This window comes from Lithobates pipiens, unplaced genomic scaffold (genome assembly GCF_037356315.1).
Source record: "Lithobates pipiens isolate NorthernLeopardFrog02 unplaced genomic scaffold, aLitPip1_a1.2 Scaffold_25, whole genome shotgun sequence".
Lineage (NCBI taxonomy): Eukaryota > Metazoa > Chordata > Amphibia > Anura > Ranidae > Lithobates > Lithobates pipiens.
The window spans coordinates 174,777,559-174,803,673 of record NW_027507787.1 but is presented as its reverse complement, the minus strand read 5'-3'; the positions used below and the strand labels follow the sequence as shown (position 1 = coordinate 174,803,673).

Below are 26,115 nucleotides of genomic sequence, written 5' to 3'. Positions count from 1 at the left end.
GCAGAATTAATGTCTCACTATTGAGAGAGGGGGGTCACCTCTTAGGGGGATGATTTTGATTCCCCTCTTCGATACTTCGGCATGCTCTAGAGTAGCTCTCGTATTGGTGACATACAGGGAGAGGTTTGATGGATGTCTTTTGCGCCCCCCTCCCCCCCCCCCCCCCCCCCCGTGTTTGATCCAGTCGGGCTGCCTTGACTTACAGTTAATATTTTTCTGGTTTTCTTATTTATGTTGATATGAGACTAAATTTGGAATATGGGTTTCCTTGTTGGGATCCTTTAATGCACAAGTCAGTGGGTATGTCCTCCTGTCCGCTGCTCATTTCTTTTGAGGAGAGACATATTGTTATAATGGCCCCTTTTTCTTATTTTCTTCATCATCTATACTTATATGTAATGCACATGTCCTCAAGCAGCTTCTATTTGAACTTTCCTGAATATGTTTGATATGATTTTTTTTTCTTTGTCTTAAATAAAGATTATATATAAAGAAAAAAAAATCCATGTTCGTGTCCTGAAGTGATGATGTCACTCCCCTGGTCATGTGACACTGCTCGATCCTAGTGAGGAGCTACTAGATCTGGGCACTGTCATAGGGACAAGGTCACAGGCTGCTTCATACATGGAGATTTGACAATATTGGGACAGCTGCAGAGGATAAAAGACTCTTTCAGAGACACAGTTACTTTTCCCTGCATAAACTAGGTGACTATGGGGGTTATTTACGAAGGCAAATCCACTTTGCACTACAAGTGCAAAGTGCACTTGAAATTGCACTGAAAGTGCAGTCGCTGTAGATCCAGGGAGGGCATGGAAGGAAATCAGCAGAGCTTCCCCTCATTTCGGATCTACCCCTCAGATTTACAGCGATTGCACTTCCAAGTGCACTTTCAGTGCAATTTCAAGTACACTTTGCACTTGTAGTGCAAAGTGGATTTGCCTTTAGTAAATAACCCCCTGTGTCTCTTTAAGTCAGGGAAAATAGGTACATCAGAAGAGATGTTCTCTGATTGGATGATGTGAAGACTCTGACATCATCCGCCTCTCCTATCAGCCTTATCAAGTCATAGAACGCCTTGTGTTTATTGATATAAAAATACAAGACCTTCACCGAATGGCAGAGGTGCAATGCGAGTAACCCTGTTTTCAATATACAGAAAACAAGTCACTTGAGCAGCACCTACACATCATATTGCTGTATGAGATCTTAGCAATGTACTACTAACAACTCTCAACCGAATCACAAAGAGATTGCAGCCGGCTCTAGCACCAATGGATTTAAAAGTAGGAAAACATCTCATCAACATTGCACGGTGACACGTTTGTCTTGACGTGTTGACTTTTTAAAGGCTTAGAGTTTTCAATTGATTTCCAGTTATTATTGTGAAGCACACAGGTGTGTTATACAATACCTCAACTATGCATTGTCTAAAATATGCACGGATCTAGAAGGACTTTGAAGCCAAACATTTTTGCAAATTGTTGTAAAATTCCTATAAGTAATTCCTGTTGGCACCACTTATCAGCCCAATTCTCATCCGATTGCTGGATTGGGATGTAATGGATTTCTTTTGTTTAGTAAGTAGGTGTAAACAGTCACAAGATTAGCGATATATCACTTATGATAGGAGTTTTCGGCTCCCTCGTACATTGGTAGACATACTGTATCAGTCTACAATGACTCCGTTATAGTGGAGGTTTCTTTATATCGTTCAGTCAACTATAAAAATGTGTTCTTATACTTCCCTTCAGAGAGAAAATGTCTATAAACGGCCTGATAAAACCAACCGACCATCAGTCACCTTTCATTTCTTATATTAAGCAGGCCATAGATGGTTCCTGCTTAACCGGCTGAGATTCAAACCATGTTTGGGCAGGTTGAATGTACCAAGTTGTATCAACTTAGGTACAATCCACCTGCTAGATTCTTGGGCTTGCTATAAACAAAGCAAAATTCTTTCCCGCAACCACAGTGTTGACAGGGGTATTTCTGCCACTGAGCTGTTGTGTTCTCCTAGCTAGGGGGGCAGGGGAAGTCGTTCTAACCAGGAGAACACAGTGATGGTTGCTATCTGCTATAACAGGCGCTAGCAATAATCACATTTAAAGTGGTTGTACACCCTTTTTTAAAAATTAAAAAACAAACAAACTGCAAGACAAAGGCATAATGAGCTAGTATGCTATGCATACTAGCTCATTATGAATGACTTACCTGAGATAGAAGCCCCTGCAGAGGTTCTTCATTCACCGTTCCGACGGCCGACATCTCCCCGGGGGGTTACTTCTGGGTATCACGGTTCCTGCGCTGTGATTGGCTGGAGCCACGATGACATCACTCCCACGTTTGCGCGCGGGAGCTGCCGGCAACAGCACAGTACAACTGAAGCAACGGCATGTATGTGCCGTTGCTTCAGTTCTCTTAAGTAGGCATGCCGTCGGCACATGCAAATACAGGGATATCTCCTAAACCATGCAGGTTTAGGAGATATCAAATGTAGCAACAGGTAAGCCTAATTATAGGCTTGCCTGTAGTATAAAGTGGTTGTAAAGGGTTTACAACCACTTTAAAATCTATCCGGCTGGTTGTACCTGAGGTGATCGAGCAACTTGGGTCCATTCAGCCTGCTCATACATGGTTTGAATCTTGGCCAGCTCCTGCTGAACTGGCAAGAGATTCGAACCAGCTTGTATTGCAGTACTGAAGTCCTTATATTAATCTCTAATGATAAATCATGAGAATAAACATTGCATGCTTTCACTAACTTTTCCTCTGCATTTTATACTTTCCTCCTACACCACAAAAACATACTGGTAGGCTACATGCTTCTGACTAGACTGGCCTTCGTGTAGTTGTCTAAGGTAGGGGTATTGGGGTATAGGCTGGCAGTGATGTGGATGGCAGGTGGTAAGTGAAAGTGGGAAATTAATAATTGCTCTTTGCATTGCCAGAAGCCTGCAGAAGTATATGTCAAGCTTAGTAGCAAAGTCCCTTTGAGATGTGTGTACATTAGGAGTCATAGCACACAGAGCAAATATGGAATTCCAGACATGACTCTATGATTTATGGTGTGTTTGGATGGGGTACATATGGGCAGGTGTGTTTGATGCAAGGAATAAATTATGCATGGCCATCTGTATAGGAGAAATCATATGACTTGTCCCTCCCTAGGGAAGGCTATAAGACAGATATGATGCACTTTTGTCTTTCCCGTGTCCTGTAAAACTCAGATATGTTTTCTCATCGGTTTACGACTGCTGTGTTTTATTATTACCGGAGAGAGCTGTCCTGGCAGCTCTACATCATGAACACGGCAACTACTACATGCCGAGTTGTTTTTCATGTATAATCTGTAGGAAATGGTTTTGAGGTATTTATTGCGATAAGCCCTTTACGATGCTCTGTTGTCACAAAGGATCACTTTTCAGCATGGGAATGCGCCACATACAGTTTTTCAGATCTGTACAGACAATAACAGTGCTTTATGAGCTGCAAAACATGTTGATGTGCCGTACAGTTGGCTTTAAAGCGTATTAACACTTTTACTGTCAAATTTGAGGAAAACCACTGTATATCTCTGTCATGTGTTTCTATTCGCAGAGCATGCCTAAAAAAAGTTTTTTATAAAAATACTTCTTACCTTTTCGATGTTTCTCGGGACAAGGTGTCATGGCTGCCTGCAAGGTTTTTTTAACCACTTAAGGTTAAAATAATTTTTTTTTTGCTAGCAAATTATTTAGAACCCCCAAACATTATATATTTTTTTCAGACACCCTAGAGAATAAAATTGTCGGTCATTGCAATACTTTATGTCACACTGTATTTGCGCAGCGGTCTTACAAGTGCAAGTTAGTCCAATTTCTTTCTATATTGTGAAAGATAATATTACGCCGAGTAAATTGATACCCAACATGTCATGCTTCAAAATTGCGCCCACTCGTGGAATGGCGACAAACGTTGGCACTTAAAAATCTCCACCGGCGAATGTCTACAGGTTACCAGTTTTGAGTTACAGAGGAGGTCTAGTACTAGAATTATTGCTCTCGTTCTAACGATCATGGCGATACATGTGTGGTTTGAACACAATGTGTTTGCAACTTACGGATGCGTTCGCTTCTGCACGCAAGCTCGGCGGGACAGGGCGTTTTACATTTTTTTTCGCTCTATTTTACTTTTTATTTTAAATTTTACACTGTCCATTTAAAAAAAAAAAAAAAACTTGGTTTACTTTTATTCCTATTACAAGGAATGTAAACATCCCTTGTAATAGAAAAAAGCATGACAGGAACTAAAAAAAAAAAATCCCCTTTAAGGCCATTGGGATGAAGTGACGTTTGACGTCACTTCCATCATCCAACATCAGTAAGTCGAGTGATGGGCCATCATTCCCTCACTTGGCTCACAGGGAAAGGATTGCATTGTCTCCGCCGCTACTGCGGCTCCAGCAAGCGGCAGAGACAACCGGAACACGGCAGGAGGGGGTGGGCACCTCCTCCACTGCCGATAAAAGTGATCTCCGCGGATTCACTGCAGAGACCACTTTTATCATAAAGATGACCGCCCGAGGTTTCAGAGAATACCGGGTTATAGCAGCTATCTGCAGCCAAAACCCCGGTATTCTACATCAAAGTGCTGACGTACAGCTACGGCGGTTTGCAGCAAGTGGTTAAACAGGGTTAGAGTGAGTCGGTTATGGAAAACAAAGAGGACAATGTTGAATTTTTCCTTGCTGTACATTTGAGCTAAAAAACACTGCTTTTACAGGCATTTGAGCTTTTTTTCTCTGCTGCCAAACTCCTCTCTGTTAACCTATGTGTTTATGTACACTATAGACGTTTACAGGAGTTTAGAGGCAGAAAAAAAAATCACTTGTGCATTCTGGAGAGGCACTTTTAAGCATAAAAACTGCTGACACATTTAAACGTGAGTTAACGTTTGGTGCTTTTAGCTCTTGATCGTTTTTTTTTTTCATTCCAATGGCGAGAATAGAATAATATTCTGGACAGTAAAATGAATAAACGCCCGATCACTTGATGTGCCTAACATGCTTGAAAAAACATGGCTTAGGAGTGTTTTTGCAACCTGCTTTTCTCCTGCCATGCGAAAAGCATTTAGAAGAGCTCCAGTGTGCATGAGGGCCGGTTCACACTGCAGCGATGCGGGAACCCTGTGAATCCACTGCGGGTTCCCGCATCACATGTCTCCCAGCGGCAGTTGACAATGCCCTATGCGAACTGCTGGGAGTGTCAATTGAAAGTTAATGACACCCCCAAATCAGTTTGCATATCGCAGTGCGAAGTGCAAATTCATACAGGAATCGGATCGCATTGGTGTGAACACCCAAATGATCCGATTCTGCTGCGGACCAAAAAAAGGGTCCTGTGCGAGTTTGGTCCGAATGCGATGCAAATTCAGCCATACTATTTGCATGTCTGAAATTGCATCTCACAGATCCCATGCGATTTGCACTGCAGTGTGGTGCAAATCACATCCGATGTCGGACATCGCACTAGTGGGAACCAGCCCTTAGGCCTAGAAAGGTAACCTGCACTATGTACATTTTTGTTAAGTTGTGCTATGTGAATGGGGACATGCAATAAATAGAAAGTAGGTGCTATCCCAAATTGCAGTGTTAATATTGACGTCAAATTTCGATTTAGCTTTGGTCATAGTCTTTTGGCTAAAATGCCATTTTAGTTTTTAACTTTTCTGCACAGTGCGTTTGAAAAAACATGCTGCAAAGCTACTACTAACGCCAGGAAAAAAACGACTGTAAAAATGCGCTTTTAGTATCTTTTTGCATTGGCATTAATGCGCGTTTAGCTGCATTAGCTTTTAGCAGTGTTTCTCTGCTTCTATTTAAAATGAATGATTCCCTATGAGAGCCGTCTTAACTGATCTGACTTTTAGCCCATTGATTCGAATGGAAGCCGCATCCAAGTCGGATCATCTTGATCCAACTTGTGGTGTGACCTGTGCTCTGAGGATCTTGAAGGGGAACTCCATGCCAAAATGAAAAAAAAATAAAATATGTGGCACCCCCCCTGAGATCCATACTGAAAGGGAACCCCATGCCAAAATGGAAAAAAGAACAGCGTGGGGTCAGCCCCCCCAAATACTATACCGGACCCCTTTTGTCTGGTATGGATTTTGAGGGGAAACCCCGCTCCCCTTCAAAATCCATACCAGAAGCTTATTTGAGCGTGCAGGTCAGGAAAGAAATGGGGACGGGCAAGCGCCACCCGCCCTCCCCCTCCTGGACCATACCAGGCCACACCCCCTCGTCATGGGGGGTGCCCCCAGCCAAAGCACTTTGTCCCCATGTTGATGCCTTTTTGCCATGTACATTAGCTTTTTAACCCCATACTCATTCATATGGGGGGGGCCCCAGATTCCGATAAGCCCCCTGCCCACAGACTCCAATAACCACTGCCCAGGGTTGTCGGGAAAAGGCTCTTGTCCCCATCAATTTTGTGAGGGCATGTGACCTGGTATGGTCCGAGGGGGTGGGGGTGTTCGCTTGCCCCCCCCTCTCCTGACTTGCCAGGCTGCATACTTGGATAAGGGCCTTATATGGATTTTGAGGGGGCACGCCTTTTATTTTGGTGTGGGCTTTCCCCTCAAAATCCATACCAGACCAAACTTTTTTTTTTGCGATGTTTGTGTGGGGTTCCCTTTCAATATCCATACTATACTCAAAGGGCCTTGTATGGATCGGAGGGGGGGGGGGGGGGGGGGGCATGCTGTTTTTTTTTTGTGGCGTGGGGTTCCCCTTCAAGATCCTCAGAGCAGAAGTCGCACCATAAGTTGGATCATGATGATCCGGCTTAGATACGACTTCCATTCAAATATTCAAATCAATGGGCTGAAAGTTGGATCTGTTAAGATGGGACTCTAATAGGAATCCGATGATTTTGACATGTTCAAAAAAAAGCTTGACGCAGTTAAACTCTGTATCTTAACATTTATAAGCAGTTGCAAGCGTTTGAAATGCCGGTAAACTACCATCCTGAATGCGATTTATCTGCATACCCCGACACTCAAAGAGTAATTTTTCTGCACCTGTTTGACATGTGCATATCATTGCAATTTTATACAGTAAGGCCAATTCTTGCTTTCATCAAGAGTACCTCTATAGGGTTACGTTGGGAAGGCACCACCGACACCCAAAGGCCCATTTTTATGCACCTGTTACTTCTATCCAAAGTCAAAGTGACACCAGAATGTATCCAAAAAATCTCTAATCTTGTTCCCAGTGCACTACATTGTGGCCTCATCATACACTTTATAAATGCAATTATTGCTGCAGCAGATTCTAGACATGGTACATGGTACACTTTGCAGGTAGTCTAAGGGGACCCTCCAGGTACTATATTGGAAGGAATTTTTCATTTTTATGCTTTCACTTCAAATCATAAAATCACTGCTCATTTAAAAAATGATGTTTTTCACAAACTGTTTTTTCATTGATACATGTCCCCCAGGGCAGGACCCGGACCCCTATAACCTTTGTATGCCCAATTACTTGCATTTAAGCCTTCAAACAGGGCCCTTTTGATTTTTGACATTTAGGTCCCGTGACTTTAATTGGGTTCGTTATTCGGATCCAAACTTTTGCGGTGTTCAATAAGTTTTGGTGCGAACCGAACAGGGGTCCGTCTCGCCCATCAAATTTCCATTTCGTTTTAATCATAGTCTTTTGACTAAAATGCCATTTTAATTTTAGTTTTGGTCGACTAAAACAGTGTTAGTGGTATTTTCGTCCTCGAAATGAACACTACCAGATTGGCTGCAAAAGTGGAAATACTCTTTATGCAAACTCACATATGCAGTAGCCACACCCACTTTTGATTTAGGAATTACTTCTGTAGAATGCTACACTAAGTGTAAAACTTCAGTAAATCTTACCCAATGGGGTTGGTTTGCTGTAGGCAAATGGGCTGTTCAGTTTCTAAGAGAATTTTCTTTTAGCTTAGTGAATGAGGTGAAGCTCTGCTGACTTCCATCAGCCATAGGTGCTGAAAAAAGATAAATGTCCAAACATTCTAAAAAAAATAAAAAAATGAATCAATTATGCACAAGCAAAAATACAGTTTTTTTTCTTCTTCTTGCATGTGAACGTGTTCTTTGCAAAGTGACTGTTTACTGCATTCACTAAGCTAAGGGAGATGAGTGGTTACATGCAAACTTTTTTAGAAAATGGCATTTCACCTACAAGCTGTATTAGCTTTCCCAATACATAAAGTACCTAGCGATACACTTGTGATTTCATTTTAGTTTGGTTATACAGCCATTTTCAATAAGGTAGTACAGAAAACCCCACTAATATAACCACTTGCCGACCAACCCCAGTATATATACTCTAGGCTCTCCTGCACAAACCGACGTAGCCATACATGCATGTTAAACTGCGGCACGTGCCCACGGGCTCTATGCCTGCCAACGACCCATGATCTTGGTATACAGAGGCAGAACGTGGATCTGCCTATGTAAATAAAGTGGATCCTGTTCTGTCAGGGGACATCATGGAGACCTGCTGTTCCCAGTGATCGGGAACAGCGATCTCTGTGGTGTTGCAGTAAGTCTATCCCCCATACAGTTAGAACACACCCAGGGAACACATTTAACCCCCTGATCACCCCTTAGTGTAAACCCCTTCCTTGCCAGTGTCATTTATACATTGATCTGTGCATTTTTATAGCACGGATCAATGTAATAATGTCACTTGAGGTCAGATTTCTCGCAATGTCCCAGTCCTGCTAAAAATTGCAAATTGCCACCATTACCAGTAAAAACATAAAAAAAAAATAAAAGTCCATAAATCTATCCCCTATTTTGTAGATGCTATAACCAATCAATATATGCTTATTTGTGATTTATTTTTTACCAAAAATATGTAGCAGAATACATTTTGGCCTAAACTGGTGAATAAATTAGTTTTTTTTGTTTATAGCGAAAAAATAAAAACATTTATCAGAGGTGATCAAATAAAGAAAGCTCTATTTATGGGGAAAAAAGGACATACATTTCGGTTGGGTACAGCGTCTCACATCCGCACAATTGTCAGTTAAAGCGATGCAGTGCCATATTGCAAAAAAATGGCCTGGTCATTAAGGGATTTTAACCTTCAGGGGCTGAAGTGGATAAGAAAAAATGTTGGCCGAAGTATAGTTGGCAGTAGTTTATTGATCCTCCATGTCTGACGCACACAGAAGTATACAAACTGTCGTGTAAATTATTAAGGGTATTATAGCCTAGTAGATCTGAGTTGTTGCCCAGCTTCCACCCAGCAACAAATACACGATATTGACAAAAGTATTGGGACGTAGAGCTGCACGATTAATCGTTAAAAAACCACAATCTCGATTCACCCCCCCCCTTACGATCTCTCCCGCTGAGAGTGGGCGATTCTTTCATATAAACAAGTGGAGAGATTATCTGCTCACTCAGCTGTCAAAAGAAAGCATGCCGGTGTTCTGGCATATAGTGTCCGGCCATCGGATACTGTCCGCCCCGTACTGCACAGGCGCATCGCTTGCGCAGTACGGAGCAGAAGGATCTTCGGAAAATCTCCGAAGATCAACGGCACCTGCGCCGTGAGTTGAGGTGGTAGCCCCACCATCCAAGTGGACATAGGGCTGCCAATATTAGAGGGCCCCTCGCCATGCTTCGGGCACGGCCTCGCTGAGCTCGGCTATTTTAAATCTACTTGGATGGTGGGGCAAGAACCTGGACTTCATCTTCGTCTATTTTCGGAATCTGTGTGTGCTGTGTACCCGATGGGGGACACAATATGATAGGACACCGGGCAATCTGCCAAGTGTAGAACTTGAAACATTGTAACTAACCTTACTTCTTAGATCAAAGGGAAAGAACTTCTTGTGCAAACAAATAATCTGGGCAGTCTGCCAAGCTTCCAACCACCTGTAAATGCAGGAAGTTTAACCACTTAAAGTCTAAATCATTTTCTGACACTTCTTTCTTAAGTTAAAATCAATATTTTCTGCTAGAAAATTACTTGGAACCTGATCTATGGGAATGTTTGGTGATTCTTCCAGAAGCACATTTGTGAGGTCAGGCACTGATGTTGGACGAGAAGTCTTGGCTCGCAGTCTCCACTCTTTTTTTTTTTTCCCCAAAGGTGTTCTGTCGGGTAGAGGTCAGGACTTGCTTTGTGCACATGGACATGGATGAGCGAGTTTGGGGTGGAGAAACTTGACTGGCCTTCACAGAGTCCTGACAGCAACCCAATAGAACACCTTTGTGTCCCAATACCTTTGACAATAAAGTGTATGTATGACTTAGAAAAAGATGGGGGTTTCCTAGATGTCTGTGAACATGGAAAATTATAAATTTTTTACATATAGGTTCTCTGGATGCACAATTGACATATTTAGGACCTTCCCACCCTTTAAAACAGGCATTTCTTCTTAGCAGGCACTGAACTCTAGTGTGCGAATGTAATTCCCCTTGAAGTGTTTTACCTAAACACATGAAAGGCCCAGTTTAGTAAAGTATATTTGCTTCAGACATTTTATTGGTGACATATATATATATATATAGAGAGAGAGAATAGCATTCTTAGGCATTACTTAGAGGCTTACACCTAATGTGAGCATGCTAAGCTCGCGCCCACCTCTGAGAGCTTCTCTTTTGATTGCTGTCTTGCTACATGTAGACCTTTTACTGAGCAACTGTTATAACAAAAGCAGATGTTTAAAATAAGTTGACAGCTTAGGAATTAGTATCTTTCAGAACCCTGCAGTAATCATTTCCCTTGGGACATCTATAAGCTTCTTCCTTGAGTACAGCATGTTACATGGTTTTTAAACTTTGAATAGCTCTTAAAAAGTATTGTGGTTGGGGCTAAATGTTGAATACCTGACATGTTAAGAATACAATATGTGTAGCAATTTCAGTGATTAACATGCTACAAGAGACTTACAGCGGAATAAGTAGTATTAAAGTGCGATTAAACCCTCACAAGTAAAATGCATACAACGATGCAAACATCAGCAAATGCGGACATTGTCGTTGCCTTTCTTTCCCCATTAGAAAGTGCTGTCTTGCCTGGTGTTGGTTTCAGGTGTCACCCTCCCCTGCCAGGATTCCACCGGAGACATCTTTGTGTGTCTTATGCCACATACACATGATCAAACAATCCGGTGGAAAAGTCCAGCGGACTCAAGTCCGCCGGACAATGGGGGGTGCCTTGGGGAAGCGGGGGCCGCGCGGCCCCCCCACCCCAAAGCACCTTGCCCCCATGTTGATGAGGACAAGGGCCTCTTCCCGACAACCCTGGCCGTTGGTTGCTTATCGTGAGCCCCCTTTAATAAGGGGGCCCCCTGATCCCAGGCCCCCACCCTATGTGAATGAGTATGGGGTACAATGTACCCCTACCCATTCACCTGTGAAAAAAATGTAAAAAAACACAACGCACAAGGGTTAAAATAGTTTATTGCACAGCCCCGAGGGGTCTTCTTCCATCTTCGGGGGGTCTTCTCGCCGGACTCCTCTGCTATCTTCTGCTCTTTTACTAGCGGAGGAGCCCGACTTTCTTCTTCGCCGCCCTCTTCTTCCGACTTCAGGGGTCTTGTCCCCCTCTTCGGGGGTCTTGTCCCCCTCTTCGGTTCTTCTTGCCGGGCCACCGCGCCTTCTTCTAGCTCTTTTACAAGTGGTGGCCCGGTCTTCTGTCGCCGCTGTCTTCTAGCCTTCTGTTCTTCTGAAGTTTGGTAGAATTTCACAGCATTTTAATTGTAGGAGTGTTTAAACTGGGAGTCCCGTACATGAGGAATGATTGACAAATCTAGGACCTTTCCTTTTTTACTCCTGTTCCACAGCAGGTCATACCTTAGGACTGGGATCGGCAACCAATCCATCATAGTCTATCTGTCGACCGCGAGTAGGTGACAAGTAGACCGGGAACGGGTCTACGCCGCCAACCCCCCCTCCTTCTCTCTCTGTCCTCAGGCTCCCTTGCCATGCCTTTAGTCCTCCTCTCTCTTCCCCACCGCCTCTGCCGCTGTCATCATTGAACAGCAAGGACCCAGAGCCAGCAAGCTCAGGACAGGAGGGTGGGGGAGGAGCTGGTCAAGTTAACTTTTTAAGTTAACCCACAGGGGATTGGTTGCTAGGTCCTAAGCAACCAATCACCAGCTTGTTAACATGAAAAGTCACTCTGTCAGCTTCTGCCCCACCTCCTGTCCTGAACTGTACTGGCTCTCGGTCTCCTGTGTGCACAGGTTGGATGCAATGGGAGGGAAGAGGAGACTACTACACTACTGTGTGTGGGGTGGGGGGGGGGGGGGTGTGAAGGGGACAGTGGGCACCACTGCTATGAACAGGGCCACCCCCATAGCAGTGTCCTGTACCACTCTTCCAATCACCCCCCCAATCCCTGCATTCTGAGCGTAACTCACTTCTGTTCCCTGCATTGTGAGCGTAACACACTCCTGATCCCTGCATTCTGAGCGTTACGCACTGCTACTCCCTGCATTCTGAGTGTAACCCACTCCTGATTCCAGCATTAAGAGCACAACGCACTCCTGATCCCTCCATTTGGAGCACAACGCACTCCTGATCCCTCCATTCAGAGCGCAACGCACTCCTGATCCCTCTATTGGAAGCGCAACGCACCCCTAATCCCTCCATTCGGAGCCTAACACACTCCTAAACTCTACACTCTCTTGTAATATATTATTTTTTTTGGTGTGCACTACATTTGGGATTAACAATGTATTATCACTCACATTAGATCACAAAGACGGTGCACTTTGAACACAGTGCAGAAAACACACATGCCTTTCTGGCATCGCGTTCTGGGGTGAACGGGCCCTAACAACAGGACACTGTGCACGGTGATCGTGGAATTCATCAGTGTTCTTAAAGTAAATCTCCATCTCTCTAAGGTTGCCTACACCTGCCTTAGGAGGTGTGAATCAGCAATATAGAGCACTCATAACTCCATGAACCTATAAGAGGACTTTCTTATATGACAGGCACAGCATGGCGCCCTACCTCTGGGAGCTCAATGCCAGACATTATTCCAAATCACTAAGCCACTGAGTCTTATCCTTCATACCAAACTTTGGTCACTTTAAGCCTATAATGAGGCTTGCCTGTAGGTAATGTAAATATCTTCTAAACGTGACTCCACCGGCGCATGCGCTCTGAAGGAATGGCATACCTGTGCCATTCCTTCAGAGCCCTGAGCCGTAAACAGTGACTCCTGCATGCATGCACGGGATTGACATCATTGTGGCTTGTCCGTTCAAAGGCCCGGAGCCTGCAAATCCGGAAGGAAAACTGGGTGAAGATGGAAGCCATGTCAGCAGTGACAGCGTGCCGCTGGAGGGCTTTCATTTAAGGTACGTTTCACATAATGTGCTAGTATGCGATGCAAACTAGCAAATTATGACATTGATTTGCAGGGGAAAAGTTTATTTTTCCTGAGTTTACCACCACTTTAAAGTGTACGTAAGCCATAACAATGAACTTCTCTTATTTGCTCCCTTTTGGTCTGCTTAATATACCATTGGAGGTGTTTTGTCATATCCGTTTGATAAGTGCAAATAATACTTGTTGATCATGTCAGAAATTCAGAGCTCTCCTGTGTACGCTGTCAGTGATGTCTCACAGAGTCCAACTACTAGTTCTTAATTAGGACTCTAAAATAATTAGTGCCTATTGTAGAGATAGGAAGGTTAGAAGGGTTTGAATAGTTTACCAAAAGACAACAGAGAAGAGCTGACATCACTAAAGCCTTGTACACACCACTAGCTTTTTTTTTTTTTCACTCAACTGAAGCTGACAGCTTAGATCGGAGCCACTGTACTAACAATTCAATGTTAGTACAACAATTTACCCTGCTGAGCAAGGGATGAAACAATGGAAAATGTACGTGTTGTAGAGATGTACTGCATTTTCTAATTTGGCCCTGTCACTAATGCCGCATACACACGACCGGACTTTCTGGCAGACTAGGTCCGACGGGATCAGTCCGTCAGACAATCCGATCCTGTGTGGGCTAGTCAGACTGTTTTTTATTAAACAAAATCTGACGGACCTAGAAATAGAACATGTTTCAAATCTATCCGACGGGAAAACCGTTTGTCTGTGTGCTAGTCCGATGGACCAAATACGACGCAAGGGCAGCTATTGGCTACTGGCTATTGAACTTCCTTGTTTAGTCCCGTTTGCGTCATCACGTTCAAAACAAATGGACTTCGAACGGACTTAGTCGATTCGTGTGGCCAAGTCCGTTTGTTCAGAAAGTCTGTCGGACCTCCGCCGAAAGTCTGTCGGGAAGACCATCGGGCCTATTCCGGCAAAAAGTCCAGCCGTGTGTACGTGGCATAAGGGTTACACAGTGCCTTGCAAAAGTTTTCACACCCTTTGGTATTTTTCGTGTTTTTTTGCCTCACAACCTGGAATTAACATGTACTGTTTGAGGATTTGCATTATTTAATTTACTGAACATGCCCACAACTTTGAATGTGTTTTTTTGTTGTGACGCAAAATAACAGAAAACGTCAATATGCATAACTATTCAACCCCCCCTCCCCCCCCCCCCCCAAGTCAATACTCTGTAGAGCCACCTTTTGGGGCTACCACAGCTCCATTTCGCTTTGGATAAGCCTCTATGAGCTTGCCGCATCTTACCACTGAGATTTTTGCCCATTCCTCCTTGCAAAACTGCTACAGCTCCTTCAAGTTGGATGATTTGCGCTTGTGAACAGCAATCTTTAATGTCTGACCACAAATTTTCTATTGGATTGAGGTCTGGGCTTTGACTAGGCCATTCCAACACATTTACATGTTTCCCCTTAAACCACTCAAGTGTTGCTTTAGCAGTGTGTTTGGGGTCATTATCCTGCTGGAAGGTGAACCTCTGTCTTAGCCCCAAATCACACACAGAGCAGTACAGGTTTTGATCAAGAATATCCCTGTATTTAGCACCATCCATCTTTCCCTCAACTCTGACCAGTTTCCTAGTCCCGACTGCTGAAAAATATCCCCACAGCATGATGCTGCAACCACCATGTTTCACTGTGGGGATGGTGTTCTTTGGGTGATGTAATGTGTTTGGTTTGTGCCAGACATAACGTTCTGTTTGATGGCCAAAAAGTTAAATTTTAGTCTCAACAGACCAAAGTACCTTCCTCCATACAGTTTGGGAATCTCCCACATCCATTTTTTTTTTTTTTTTGCAGAAAGTAATGGCTTTCTTCTGGCCACTCTGCCATAAAACCCAACTCTATGGAGCGTATGGCTTATTTTTCTAATTTTACTTCACCAACATAGACTATTGTGTTCTGATCCATCACATATAATTCAGATTAAAAAAAACATTGAATTAAAGACTGTAATGTAACAAAATAGGTAAAAAGCCAAGTGGGTGAATACTTTTGCAAAGCAATGTAAATATCAGTACAATTTTCCAGCTTAAGTAAACTACAAGCTAAATAGAGATGGTGGCTTATGTCTTAAAAATTGTTTTTGATTAAAGTCCTTCATATAACATGAGTTTATATTTGTATTTTCAGTGTTTGCCAGTTCTGATCCTGTTCCGGGATTCCAGGAGGACACCCTGCAGTTGGCTTTCCTTGACCTCAGACAAGTAAGACAAGTGTCTTCTTCCTTTTCATTTTACACATTTTTATTTATGCTTATATATGCTAACTGGAAGTGCCTGGGTGGTGCTGTCATTTACGGGCAAGGTAATTGTAAATGGGTTATTCCTAATGATTTTAACACAAAGTTATTTTTAATTATGTAACATCTGACTGGGGTTAAAATCCTCCTTACTCTAAAAAAATGCTGAAGCACAGCAGAACCTTAGAGCAAAAAGGTAATCGCATCAGAAGTCCAAGAGAGAAGGAGCGTATGTCTTTATTTTAGGATAGCGCATGGAGCAAATGATTCCATTAGACTTTGGTTGCAACTAGGCATCCAGAACTGCTAAAACCACTAGCACAGATACAGCCTGGTAGCATGAAGTCACTGCTTTAAACTAGAATGAGTGATTTCCTCTTGAGTTATGAGGACAATAAAATAGCAGCTGTCATCTTGCATTGGCTAATTCTGTTACATTTTTCAGTTTGTTCATTTTTGTAAACACTACAGAACATAACAGAGGATCTTACAAGGTGCCTGTGAGATGTAAAGGAATACTACACTGTACTGAGTGTAGCATGATAGCTGTGGCCAAAGGTTTTGAGAATGACACAAATATTAATTTTCACAAAGTTTGCTGCCTCAGTCTTTATGTTGGCAACTTGCATATACTCCAGAATGTTATGAGGTGTAATTAGATGAATTGCAATTAATCGCAAAGCTCCCCTTTATCATGAAAATGAACTTAATCCCATAAAAAAAAACATTTCCACTGCATTTGTTAAGAAGTCTTCAGGGGTGCCCAAGAAAGTCGAGCAAGTACCAGGACCGTCTCCTACAATTGATTCAGCTGCGGGATCGGGGCACCACCAGTGCAGATTTTGCTCAGGAATGGCAGCAGGCAGGTGTGAGTGCATCTTCACACACAATGAGGCTAAGACTTTTGGAGGATGGCCTGCTGTCAAGAAGGACAACAAAGAAGCCACTTCTCTCCAGGAAAAGCATCAGGGACAGACTGATATTCTGCAAAAGGAACAGGAATTGGACTGCTGAGAACTGAGGTAAAGCCGTTTTCTCTGATGAATCCTCTTTCCGATTGTTTGGGGCATCCGGAAAGAAAAGGTGAGCGCTACCATCAGACCTCTGTCATGCCAACATTAAAGCACACTGAGACCATTCCAGTGTGGTGTTGTTTCTCAGCCAACCATACAAGCACAGCTGGGTGATGAGCAATGCCTTTTCCAGCATGATGGAGCATCTTGCCATAAGGCCAAAGTGATAACTAAGTGGCTTCGGAAATAAAACATCAACATTTTGGGTCCATGGCCAGGAAAGCCCCCAGACCTCAATCCCATTGAGAACTTGTGGTCAATCCTCAAGAGGCGGGTGAACAAAAAAAAAAACACAAATTCTATCAAACTCCAAGCATTGATTATGCAAGAATGGGCTTCCATCAATCAGGATGTGGCCCAGAAGTTGATTGGCAGCATGCCAGGGTGAATTGCAGAGGTCTTGAAGAAAAAGGGTCACCACTGCAAATATTGACTCTTTGTATAAACCTAATGTAATTGCCAATAACAGCCTTTGATACTTATGAAATGCTTGTAATTATACATCAGTATACCATAGTAACATCTGACAAAAAAGATCTAAAAACACTGAAGCAGCAAACTTTGTGAAAATTTGTATTTGTGTCATTCTCAAAACTTTCGACCATGGCTGTAAATTTTCATCGATAAAGAAAGGAATGTTGTTAGTACGCTATTTTGTTATTTTTTTTATTTACACCTAATAATTTATTTTAAATGAATAAATAGTTGGACTAAAGGCTTTTTTTTTTGGAGATTTATCCTTTAAAGTAATTTTTTTCTCCCTTGAAATTAAATATAAATATCTGGGTGTTGACAGCTTAGCAAGTCATTTATCATAAAAATACAAGAATGTAAGGAGCCCTGACTTTATACATAGCAATCGCACTGTTTCTTCCACCATTCCGAGGATTTAAAGGTCACCCACAATCTTTCTTTAGGGATGGAAAATGACACCAGGGCCTGGAGAAAAAAAACATAACTTTGCAAACACTTATGTTACATCGTTAAGAGCCTCTTGGGTTTTATTGGGTCTGATGTCAGGGCTAGTGAAATAATTTTTCTCCCCTGAGCCTTATAGTCCGAAACGAGAAACTATTTTAGCTGAAAACCTTGCAGAGAGGTTAAAGTTGACTAAATGGATCACTTAGTAGGAACAGTTGACAACTAAGTCTAAATAGGTTTTCATGTGTCTAGGCTAAATATATCCCATTTGTCCATATGTGTATTTTTCAGATATGTGGGGTTACTTACGATATAGAGGTCATTAGATACATTTTCTTTTCCTCCTGTCGCTTCTGTACAGAATATCTAATGATTATCTCTAGTGCCACTGAATGTAGATGTAAAGAACCTAAGAAACAAAAGGAAAATGCCATTTACAAATCTAGTGTGACTGCAAATAACTGAGATAACACAACCACTGGTAAAGCCAATCTCCTATAAATGAATCTAACGGAAAGTGTATTTAAACCATAATAACAAACGTATCTTATTTGCTCCGTTTTGGTCTGTTAAATATACTATTAAAAGTATTATATCATATTTGTTTGATAGGTACAAAATATAAAAAGTTGATCTTGTCAGAAATCCAGAGCTGTCCTGTGTCTGGTGCTCTTTGCCTGTTTTATTTCATGAAGTCTAATCAGCCATATTATTTCTTATCCTGGGCTATAAAACAATTTATGGAGTGGAGATGAGGGGAATAGATGGGATTACCAAAGCCAACTGGGTAGGGCTGACACCATTTCTTGCATTCTCACGTTTTCAGTCCATAACAGGAAAATAGAAGGTGGGATAATATCTGGCATCCTGCCAGGAAGTGTAAAAAAAGAACAGGATAGATGAATACATACGATTGATACAATAGATAGCCAGGCAGTAAAGCTGGGCATATGCTTTTAAATATATTTTTTTCATTCAGTTAGTGGGTGAAATTATGTGGATGGAGGATTCCCTATCCCACCACCACCCTGCCACTGTCAGAACACATTGATCTGTGGCTGAAGCTCATGATTGAGATACATTTTTCAGCATGTCCCTTTGACAAAAGTTTTTCAGTTAAACGAGGACATCCAAACCCCGATCAAAATTGGGCCGGTCCCTGCTGATAGAACGATAGATATACAGTAGATAGATATTAAATAGATACGGTACTGGAAAGTTGTGAATGCTGTGTTTTATACTTTGTTCTAACAGAACTTAGTAAAAGTGGAATTCCGGCAATACAACTAACTAGTCTGTAAATTGCCCCCCCTCCAACACCTATGCTAACTAACCTGTGTAACTTACCTCTTTTCTGTTTCAATATTTTTATTGAATTTTCAAGAATCAAGAAGCCATGGTTTGCCCATGCAAAGGGCGACAGCGGACAGGTGTGTAAAGAAACTGTGCATGAACACGTAATGAGTAATATAACAGTAAACTCTTACCAGGAACATAGAGGGCCAAGTTACTAAGTTAAAGCGGAGTGCCCCTTTAAAAATCTGCAGCTACGCATACTGTAGCTGCTGACTTTTAACATTAGGATGCTTACCTGTCCTGGAGTCCACCAGTGTTGGCACCACAGCTGATGATTACATTGGCTGGTCACATGCTGCCGCCGCTATTTTGGGTAAGGAAACCTTTCAGCTTCACGGCCAGGTCCCCGCTGCGCATGTGCGAAGCGCACTGCGCTCTCTCATTGGCCCGGCAGAAGGGGATGGAGGAGGGGGGCCGAGCTTCTGGCGTAATTTGCCACAGCCTGGTCTTTTGAAAGTGGGGACAAGGTACCTGTAAAAAATAGTTACCTGCTCCCTCCTCCTCCCCAAGAGGTGCCACTTGTGGCACCGGAGGTGGGGAGAAATCAGATAAGCGGAAGTTCCGGAAGTTCTGGGTGGAACTTCGCTTTAAGAATTAGGCAGATGTCACAGTCTATATTACTCTATTCCCTGAAGGACAGCAATCTATATTGATAGCCTTCATATCATGAATGAAGGGAGGAAACAGGGAAAGAGAAGAAAAGAGAGAGAAAGAGGAGAGCGCCCCAAGATAGTGCAAGTTCCAGGGAGGCAGGACCTGTGCAAACAAGGTTTAAAGTCGAACATAGCTAGTGTAACTTACCTTTTTTCAACCAGCTGTTGTCTGGTCCTCTGTGTCAGTCAGTAGTGGCTGTGGGAGGGAGGAGAGAGCATTCAGGAAATGGCTAGTAAAGCCTGGAGTGGGGACATTGTTGGTGCTCCCTTCTCCCCTGTAGCCGCATTGGCTGACACAGGGGAGCGGAACGGAGCAGCTTAAAAATACAGTAGGTAAGTACATCTTTCTTGCACAGGTTAGTTAGCCTAGGCTTTGGGGGGGGGGGGGGGGGTGGTTAAGGCTAGTTAGGTGTATAGCAGGAATTTCACTTTAAGTATAGATATTAGATCAATTTTCTCTATAGAATTGTTCTCCAAATAAAGTTTACTCCCTGTGGAAATGCAGAATGTTTGTGAGTGTTGAAGAATGTTATATGGAAGTCTCCCTGGGAAGACAAAGTTGGTGAGATTACCATCAAAGTATCATTATGGTGTTTCACCTCTGCAGCCTCTCTGTTTGTTTTCATGTGACGTACTCACGTTAATATGCTGAATGACAGCTTTTTTTCTGATGTTTGCTAGAAAGTAACTGAGCCTTTTTCCTTTTGTAAAATACCTTAGAGAGGTCAGGCTTCTGTTTTCTCGGGTAGAATGTGATACTCTTACATGGATCTTGCTTATGAAAGATAAGGAAGTTGGTCCAGTAGCACAGGGTTACCTGCCCACCCGGACAGCGCCCTTAGGTCAGGGTCCTGATGTGTCCTGGCCTTAGAGAGGAGCCGATGACAGGTAGGAGCTGCTGCTAAGGAGGCACTGAGCTCTCGTCAGGATGCTTAGCTGGGGATTTGGGACCTAAGCAGACACTACAGCTCAGACTAAGATCAGCGGGAATTGCCCTTTTTTCTAAAGAAGACTTGACCTGTAAAAAAAAAAAAGTGTGGTCTCTGCCAATCAAAAACGTGTTAATGGAATCCAGTTATCTCAACAACCATCTACTGCAGCTTTAATGTTATCCATTCACAGAAACCAGTTGTTTGGCACCTTTGTACAGCAATCAGTTTATGAAGCATGAACAATTTTACCCAATGACCCCAAGACACCGGCATTGCCCAAAATAATCATCAGGTGGTTACAAGATTTTTGGTTGATCCGTAATCTTCAACACCATTGCAGAGGTCAGCAGTTTACCACCCACTTATCCTGCTAGGAAGTAATTAAACATGTGCACGCGAGTGTCCAAAAACTTTTTGGTGGATGGATCAATGTGAAGTCTCTGACTGATAGCTCAAGTATATGACAGAGTTAAATTAAAGTGATAATGAAGCCCTTTTTTTTTTAAAAGCAAAGTTACACCCCAAAGTGGAACTTCCAATTATTTGTCACCTCCCCTCCCCTGTTTTTGACAGGTACCCTGTTTCCACTTGTGTCAGACCTCACCACGATGAGGTAGGTCAAAAGTCAGGCACCCTCCTCCTCCCCCCACCTTAAGAGCCGGTTCACACAGCGGGCGATGCGAGGTGACACGACTCGCCTCGCCTCGCTCTCGCAAGTCGCCCCCGTTCTGTACAATGGAACCGCTCTGAGAGGAGCGACTCAAGTCGCTCCGACTCAGACAAAAGGTTCCTGTACTACTTTTGGGCGACCTCGGGGCGACTTGCATTGACTTCTATACAGAAGTCATTTGCAAGTCGCCGCCGAGGCCGCTGCAGGTCGCGGCGAGGCAAGTCGGAGTCGCCTCGCCTCGCCTGCAGTGTGAACCGGCCCTTACCTACTGTCGGGCCAGTAGGAGAGCGCAGCCACGCTTCGCACATGCGCAGTAAGGACCCTTGCCGGCAGAAATAGCACCCGACAGCCGATGGAAACATCAGCAGCGGTGCTAACATTACTGTCCTAATATTAAAAGTCATCAGCTACAGTATGTGTAGCATATGACTTTACATTTTTTGAGGGTAAGGCGGAACTCTGCTTTAAGCAAATCCCAGTGCTGAGATATATGCTTACAGTTCCTAATTTTATTAAACTAAACTAGTCCTTTCCTCCATAATTACCTGGCCCCCTCAGTGCACTGCTTTCTAAATTTAGAGTGGCTCCTTTCCCTTGCAGGGTCCTATGGAATTGCCCTTCATGTGCTCTCCTGTCTGGGACTAGGGCTGATGATGTGTACATCAACTAAAAATGCACAGCCCTGAAGCTAGTCATTCCCCTGTTCCTCCCTGCACCTGTGCTGTCCTGGCTGAACTATCTAGGAGATACTCAGGGTGTGCACTCTTTGTGGGAACTTTGGGGACAATAGTGCTATACAACCTGTAGCTGGCGACGGTGTGCAGTTAGAAATGTAACTATATGCACTGGAAAATAGGAACAGGTTGCTATAAAGGTACTAATAATAAGAACTGTGAGAATTTACTGTATTACTATTTTAAGATTGGACTCTTATTCTAATAATGTAATTTAAAAAATGTCAAATGTATTTTTACATAGAAGTGGGCTAACATCTGAAATGGTACTGAGACAGGCCTACTGTAGTCCCTTGCACAGTAGTAATCACACTGTGAGAAGAGATGTAATATTCTGAGCCAGTCAGAGCTTTATTGCTTTCAACAGTGCTGTCAGGCATGAGCTTGAACATGTCCACTAGAGGAGAAAACAGTGATGACTTCATCAGTGTGCTGTGTATCCTTCGTTGTCGAGTAACAGAGGAAATGCAGGTTGGTGAGCAAAATGATTATTTGACACATAACACAGTTCATGTATACTATGTAGTTAGCTGTTTGCCTGGAGTTAAGCTTTACCTTGAATTGAATGGAGGGCCCGCAGTGGTAAGAGGCCCATGGTAATCAGCTATGGTGAAATGGAAAGGTTAGGCTGGCCATAGACAGTGAAAATTTCTTTCCTGTAGCCACCAGTTGCAGAAAAGAAATTTGCATTATTCCCCCATCAGCACTGACAGGGGAATCTCACCTATTGAGACATTGTCTTCTCCAGGGGGAGTGGGCGGATGAAACAGTCCCACCAGGAGAAAACAGCGATTATCACTAGCAGCTACAGCAGCCGCTTGTGATGATCAGAAGCGAATCCGGCAGGCTTGTTGTACCCAAGTTGATTGCCCAAACAACTTCGTACATTCAGCCTGCCCATTAATGGTTCGAATCTCATCTGGTTCCTTCCTGTTGAACCAGCCAATATTCAAACCGTGTATGGCCAGCCTAAGTAAGGAAGATTGTAGTAATGTTTTGCTTATTAAGCACAACCAAATGGGTTTGGTCAAAGAGCTTCTATAATACATAGTCTGTCCCAGTCAAGTGTTCTTATAGAGCAAATCTAGTCTGCACACAGCCCTGGGCACTATTTGTAATTTAAATTTACTGAGGGCTGTATATCACTGGGAGGGTGGTGGTAAGTAAGGCTTCAAAAGACCTACTATTTCAGAGACCGTAGAGACACAATGCAAAGGAAATCCCTCAGTTGCATCTGTTGTCACACCTTAAGCCAACAAGCAGACATAAGATTATAGAAAGTGTGTTGCAAACCTTTGAACATACATCATTCAGAAGCTGAACTATCAGAATTGAATCCTACTTGCCTCAGCACACAGTTTCAGCGACTCAGTAATTCTCTGTGGTTTAGCTCTAGAACATATAAATGGTGCCCATTGCCACTTTCTGATTTTTATATTAGCAATTTCTGACTTGGACATGTCAGGGTTGATTTATTACAGTGGCATGTTCAGCACGTCCGCAAAGCTTCAACTCATTCACAAAGCTAAGTAAAAATTCACTATACTCCATTCACATTTCATTGTAAATTGAATTTCACAGTCAGGCTCACTCATTGGGGGAAAGAACAAAGTCCAGGAACCAATCTATTAGTGATCTCACTGTCGTAAACTGGTAGCTATCAGTAAAAATATATATTTGCCACTCGCAAGCCCATAATGCCAGTGTTCTATCGGATGGTGCCCGATATTGAGAAGTGCCCAGGATGAACATTGCATATGCCGGACGAAATAGCACAACAGCTGATAGAACACCTGGTTACCCTCTAAGCAGTTGGATTCCATAAGCCAGGTAGGAACTCATCCCGAGCCCCAAACTGCCAGCGAATCCAGGAAAAGGCTAGCGGCAATCCATAAAAATGGATGTAGCTTTGTTGTTGTGGAAAAACAGACATGGAATCCCAGCCTGGGTACAAGTTTAACCCAGGGGACTTGGATTAATCATAGATACTACGATTAAGCCCAGTCCCTTGGATGAAACATGTCAGAGGAGGGGGTTTCAGGTGGGGACTGCATGTCTGTTTGTCGGGAACAATTAAGCTACATCTGCTTTGATTGCCGCTGACTTTTCTTCCTGGATTCAACATTGGTAGCAGCACTTTGCAAACAATCATTACAATAGCACACAAACACCTTGACATGTCAAAAAACAATCCTTAACACGTTGGTAACTGATCTCTGGAGATGAACTAGACTCCCGGGAATGTTTGCTGATCAGTGTTTGACTTGGATTCTTTTTCCAATTAGTAGCAATTCTTAACACCTTCCAAGGGAAACTGAGATGACATGGTAAACCAAAGATTGAACACTTACTTGTCTCCTTTGTCAGTTGGTAATTTTGATACTGGAGCCCATCACTTCCTCTAGTATTATTGTACATTATATTTGCTGCTCAAATTTTTTTTTCAGTTGTGCTATTTGGGCGCATGTACTTTTCATCATAGGACGATTAGCTTTGGGTACCAATAAGCTAAATTGCAACTTATCTAGAACCAATCTACCCAAGTTTAAACCTGCTCCTCCTATTCTAACTCCTATACTAACTACCCTATAGAAAGAAGATACTTATGTTTACCTATTCTCAGGACACTCTGGTCTAGTCACACGATCTCCCCGGTGGCCTGCTTCGGGGTGAGGTGAGACCAGTGACAATGGCTGGAATGCCAGAACAGTGGCGTTAACTATAGGCTTACTATTGGGCATCTGTTGTTGCTGATCCCTCCTCTCCCCTGAAGCTGGCTGCTGAGAGCTAATCACATGACCAAACCAGAGCGCCTTAAGAATAGGCAAGTGTAAGCATCTTCCTTCTACAGGGTAGTTAGTATTGGAGTTAGTAGGGAGCGAGAGCAGGTTTAAGCTTAGCTAGATTGATCCTGGAATTCCACTTTAAAGTGATACTAAAGTCTAGGTTTTTCCCTTTAACAATAATAAACAAGTCATACTTATCTGCTCTGTGAAATGGATTTGCACAGAGCAGCCCAGTTCCTCCTCTTCTAGGGTCCCTCATCAGCGATCCTGGCCCCTCCTTTCTGTCGAGTGCCCTCATAACAAGCAGCTTGCTATGGGGCCACCCAAGCCGAGCTGCAACTCTGTGTGTCCATTCAGACACAGAGCCGTGGTTTGGCCCTGCCCCTCTCTCTACCGATTGGCTAACTGACTTTGACAGCAGCGGGAGCTAGTGGCGCCACTTCTGTGTTTCAGCCAATCCTGGACAGCCGAGGCACTCATGCACATCGCTGGACAGATATGGGGCTTAGGTAAGTATGAGGGGGGCTGCTGCACAGAGAAGGTTTTTTATCTTAACCACTTCAGGCAAATCGCTGTACCAGTATGTCGGTAGGAGGAAGTGGAAGTATCGGCTTATAGATTGTAGCTGCAGGCTATACCCCAGTACCGTTTTTCAGAGTGTACGGTTGGCTATCTGGTGATAGCGGCCATTCCGGCTTGGCAGCCGCTTGGCCGTTGTCCCGGGCAGTGGGAGGGAACATCACAACCCCCCCCTCCTCCCACCACTGTTCGCTGCTCTTCCCAGGCCTCCCGTCCCACCGGGAGACCCGAGCCACGATCCAGCACGTCCGCCGGCTAGGCTGTGATGCAAATTTGGCTTTGATTGGGTCTCTGTAGTAAAATCCTGAAAGCAATGCCACTTCCGGTTTACTTGGGTGCCAATGGCACCGATTAAAAAAAAAAAGAAAAGAGTGTTCAGAATTGCTGATTTTGGCGATCTGAATACTTTGAGGTGCAAAGGAGGGATTCCGGAGCAATACCTCCATAAACAGTACCTGCCACCACCTATTACTGTCACAAGGGATGTTTACCTGTTTTCCATGTGACAACAATAAAAGTGATTCGATTTTTTTTAAGGGTACAATGTTAAAAAAAATAGAAAAAAAAATATTTTTAAAGTGCCCCCCATCCCCACGTGCTCACACGGCAAAGAAAACGCATATTTAAGTCGCGCCCGCAAATGTAAACGGTGTTCAAATCACACATGTGAGGTATCGCCGTAATCGTCAGCATGTGAGCACCTCTGTAACTCTAACCTGGTAACCGTTAAAAAAAAATTAAAATGTCGCCTGTGGAG

The 26,115-nt window shown here is 43.3% G+C and overlaps 1 protein-coding gene across 7 annotated transcripts in view; it reads left to right on the top strand.

The window, feature by feature from the left end:
- Window positions 1–26,115, top strand: part of EXOC6 (exocyst complex component 6) — a 458,527-nt gene that overhangs the window by 362,156 nt on the left and 70,256 nt on the right. For all 7 annotated transcript variants that reach the window (XM_077455211.1, XM_077455209.1, XM_077455210.1 and 4 more), the window contains one exon: window positions 15,546–15,619. In XM_077455211.1, coding sequence (XP_077311337.1) covers window positions 15,546–15,619 — 74 coding nt within the window. The remainder of the gene's footprint in view (window positions 1–15,545; window positions 15,620–26,115) is intronic.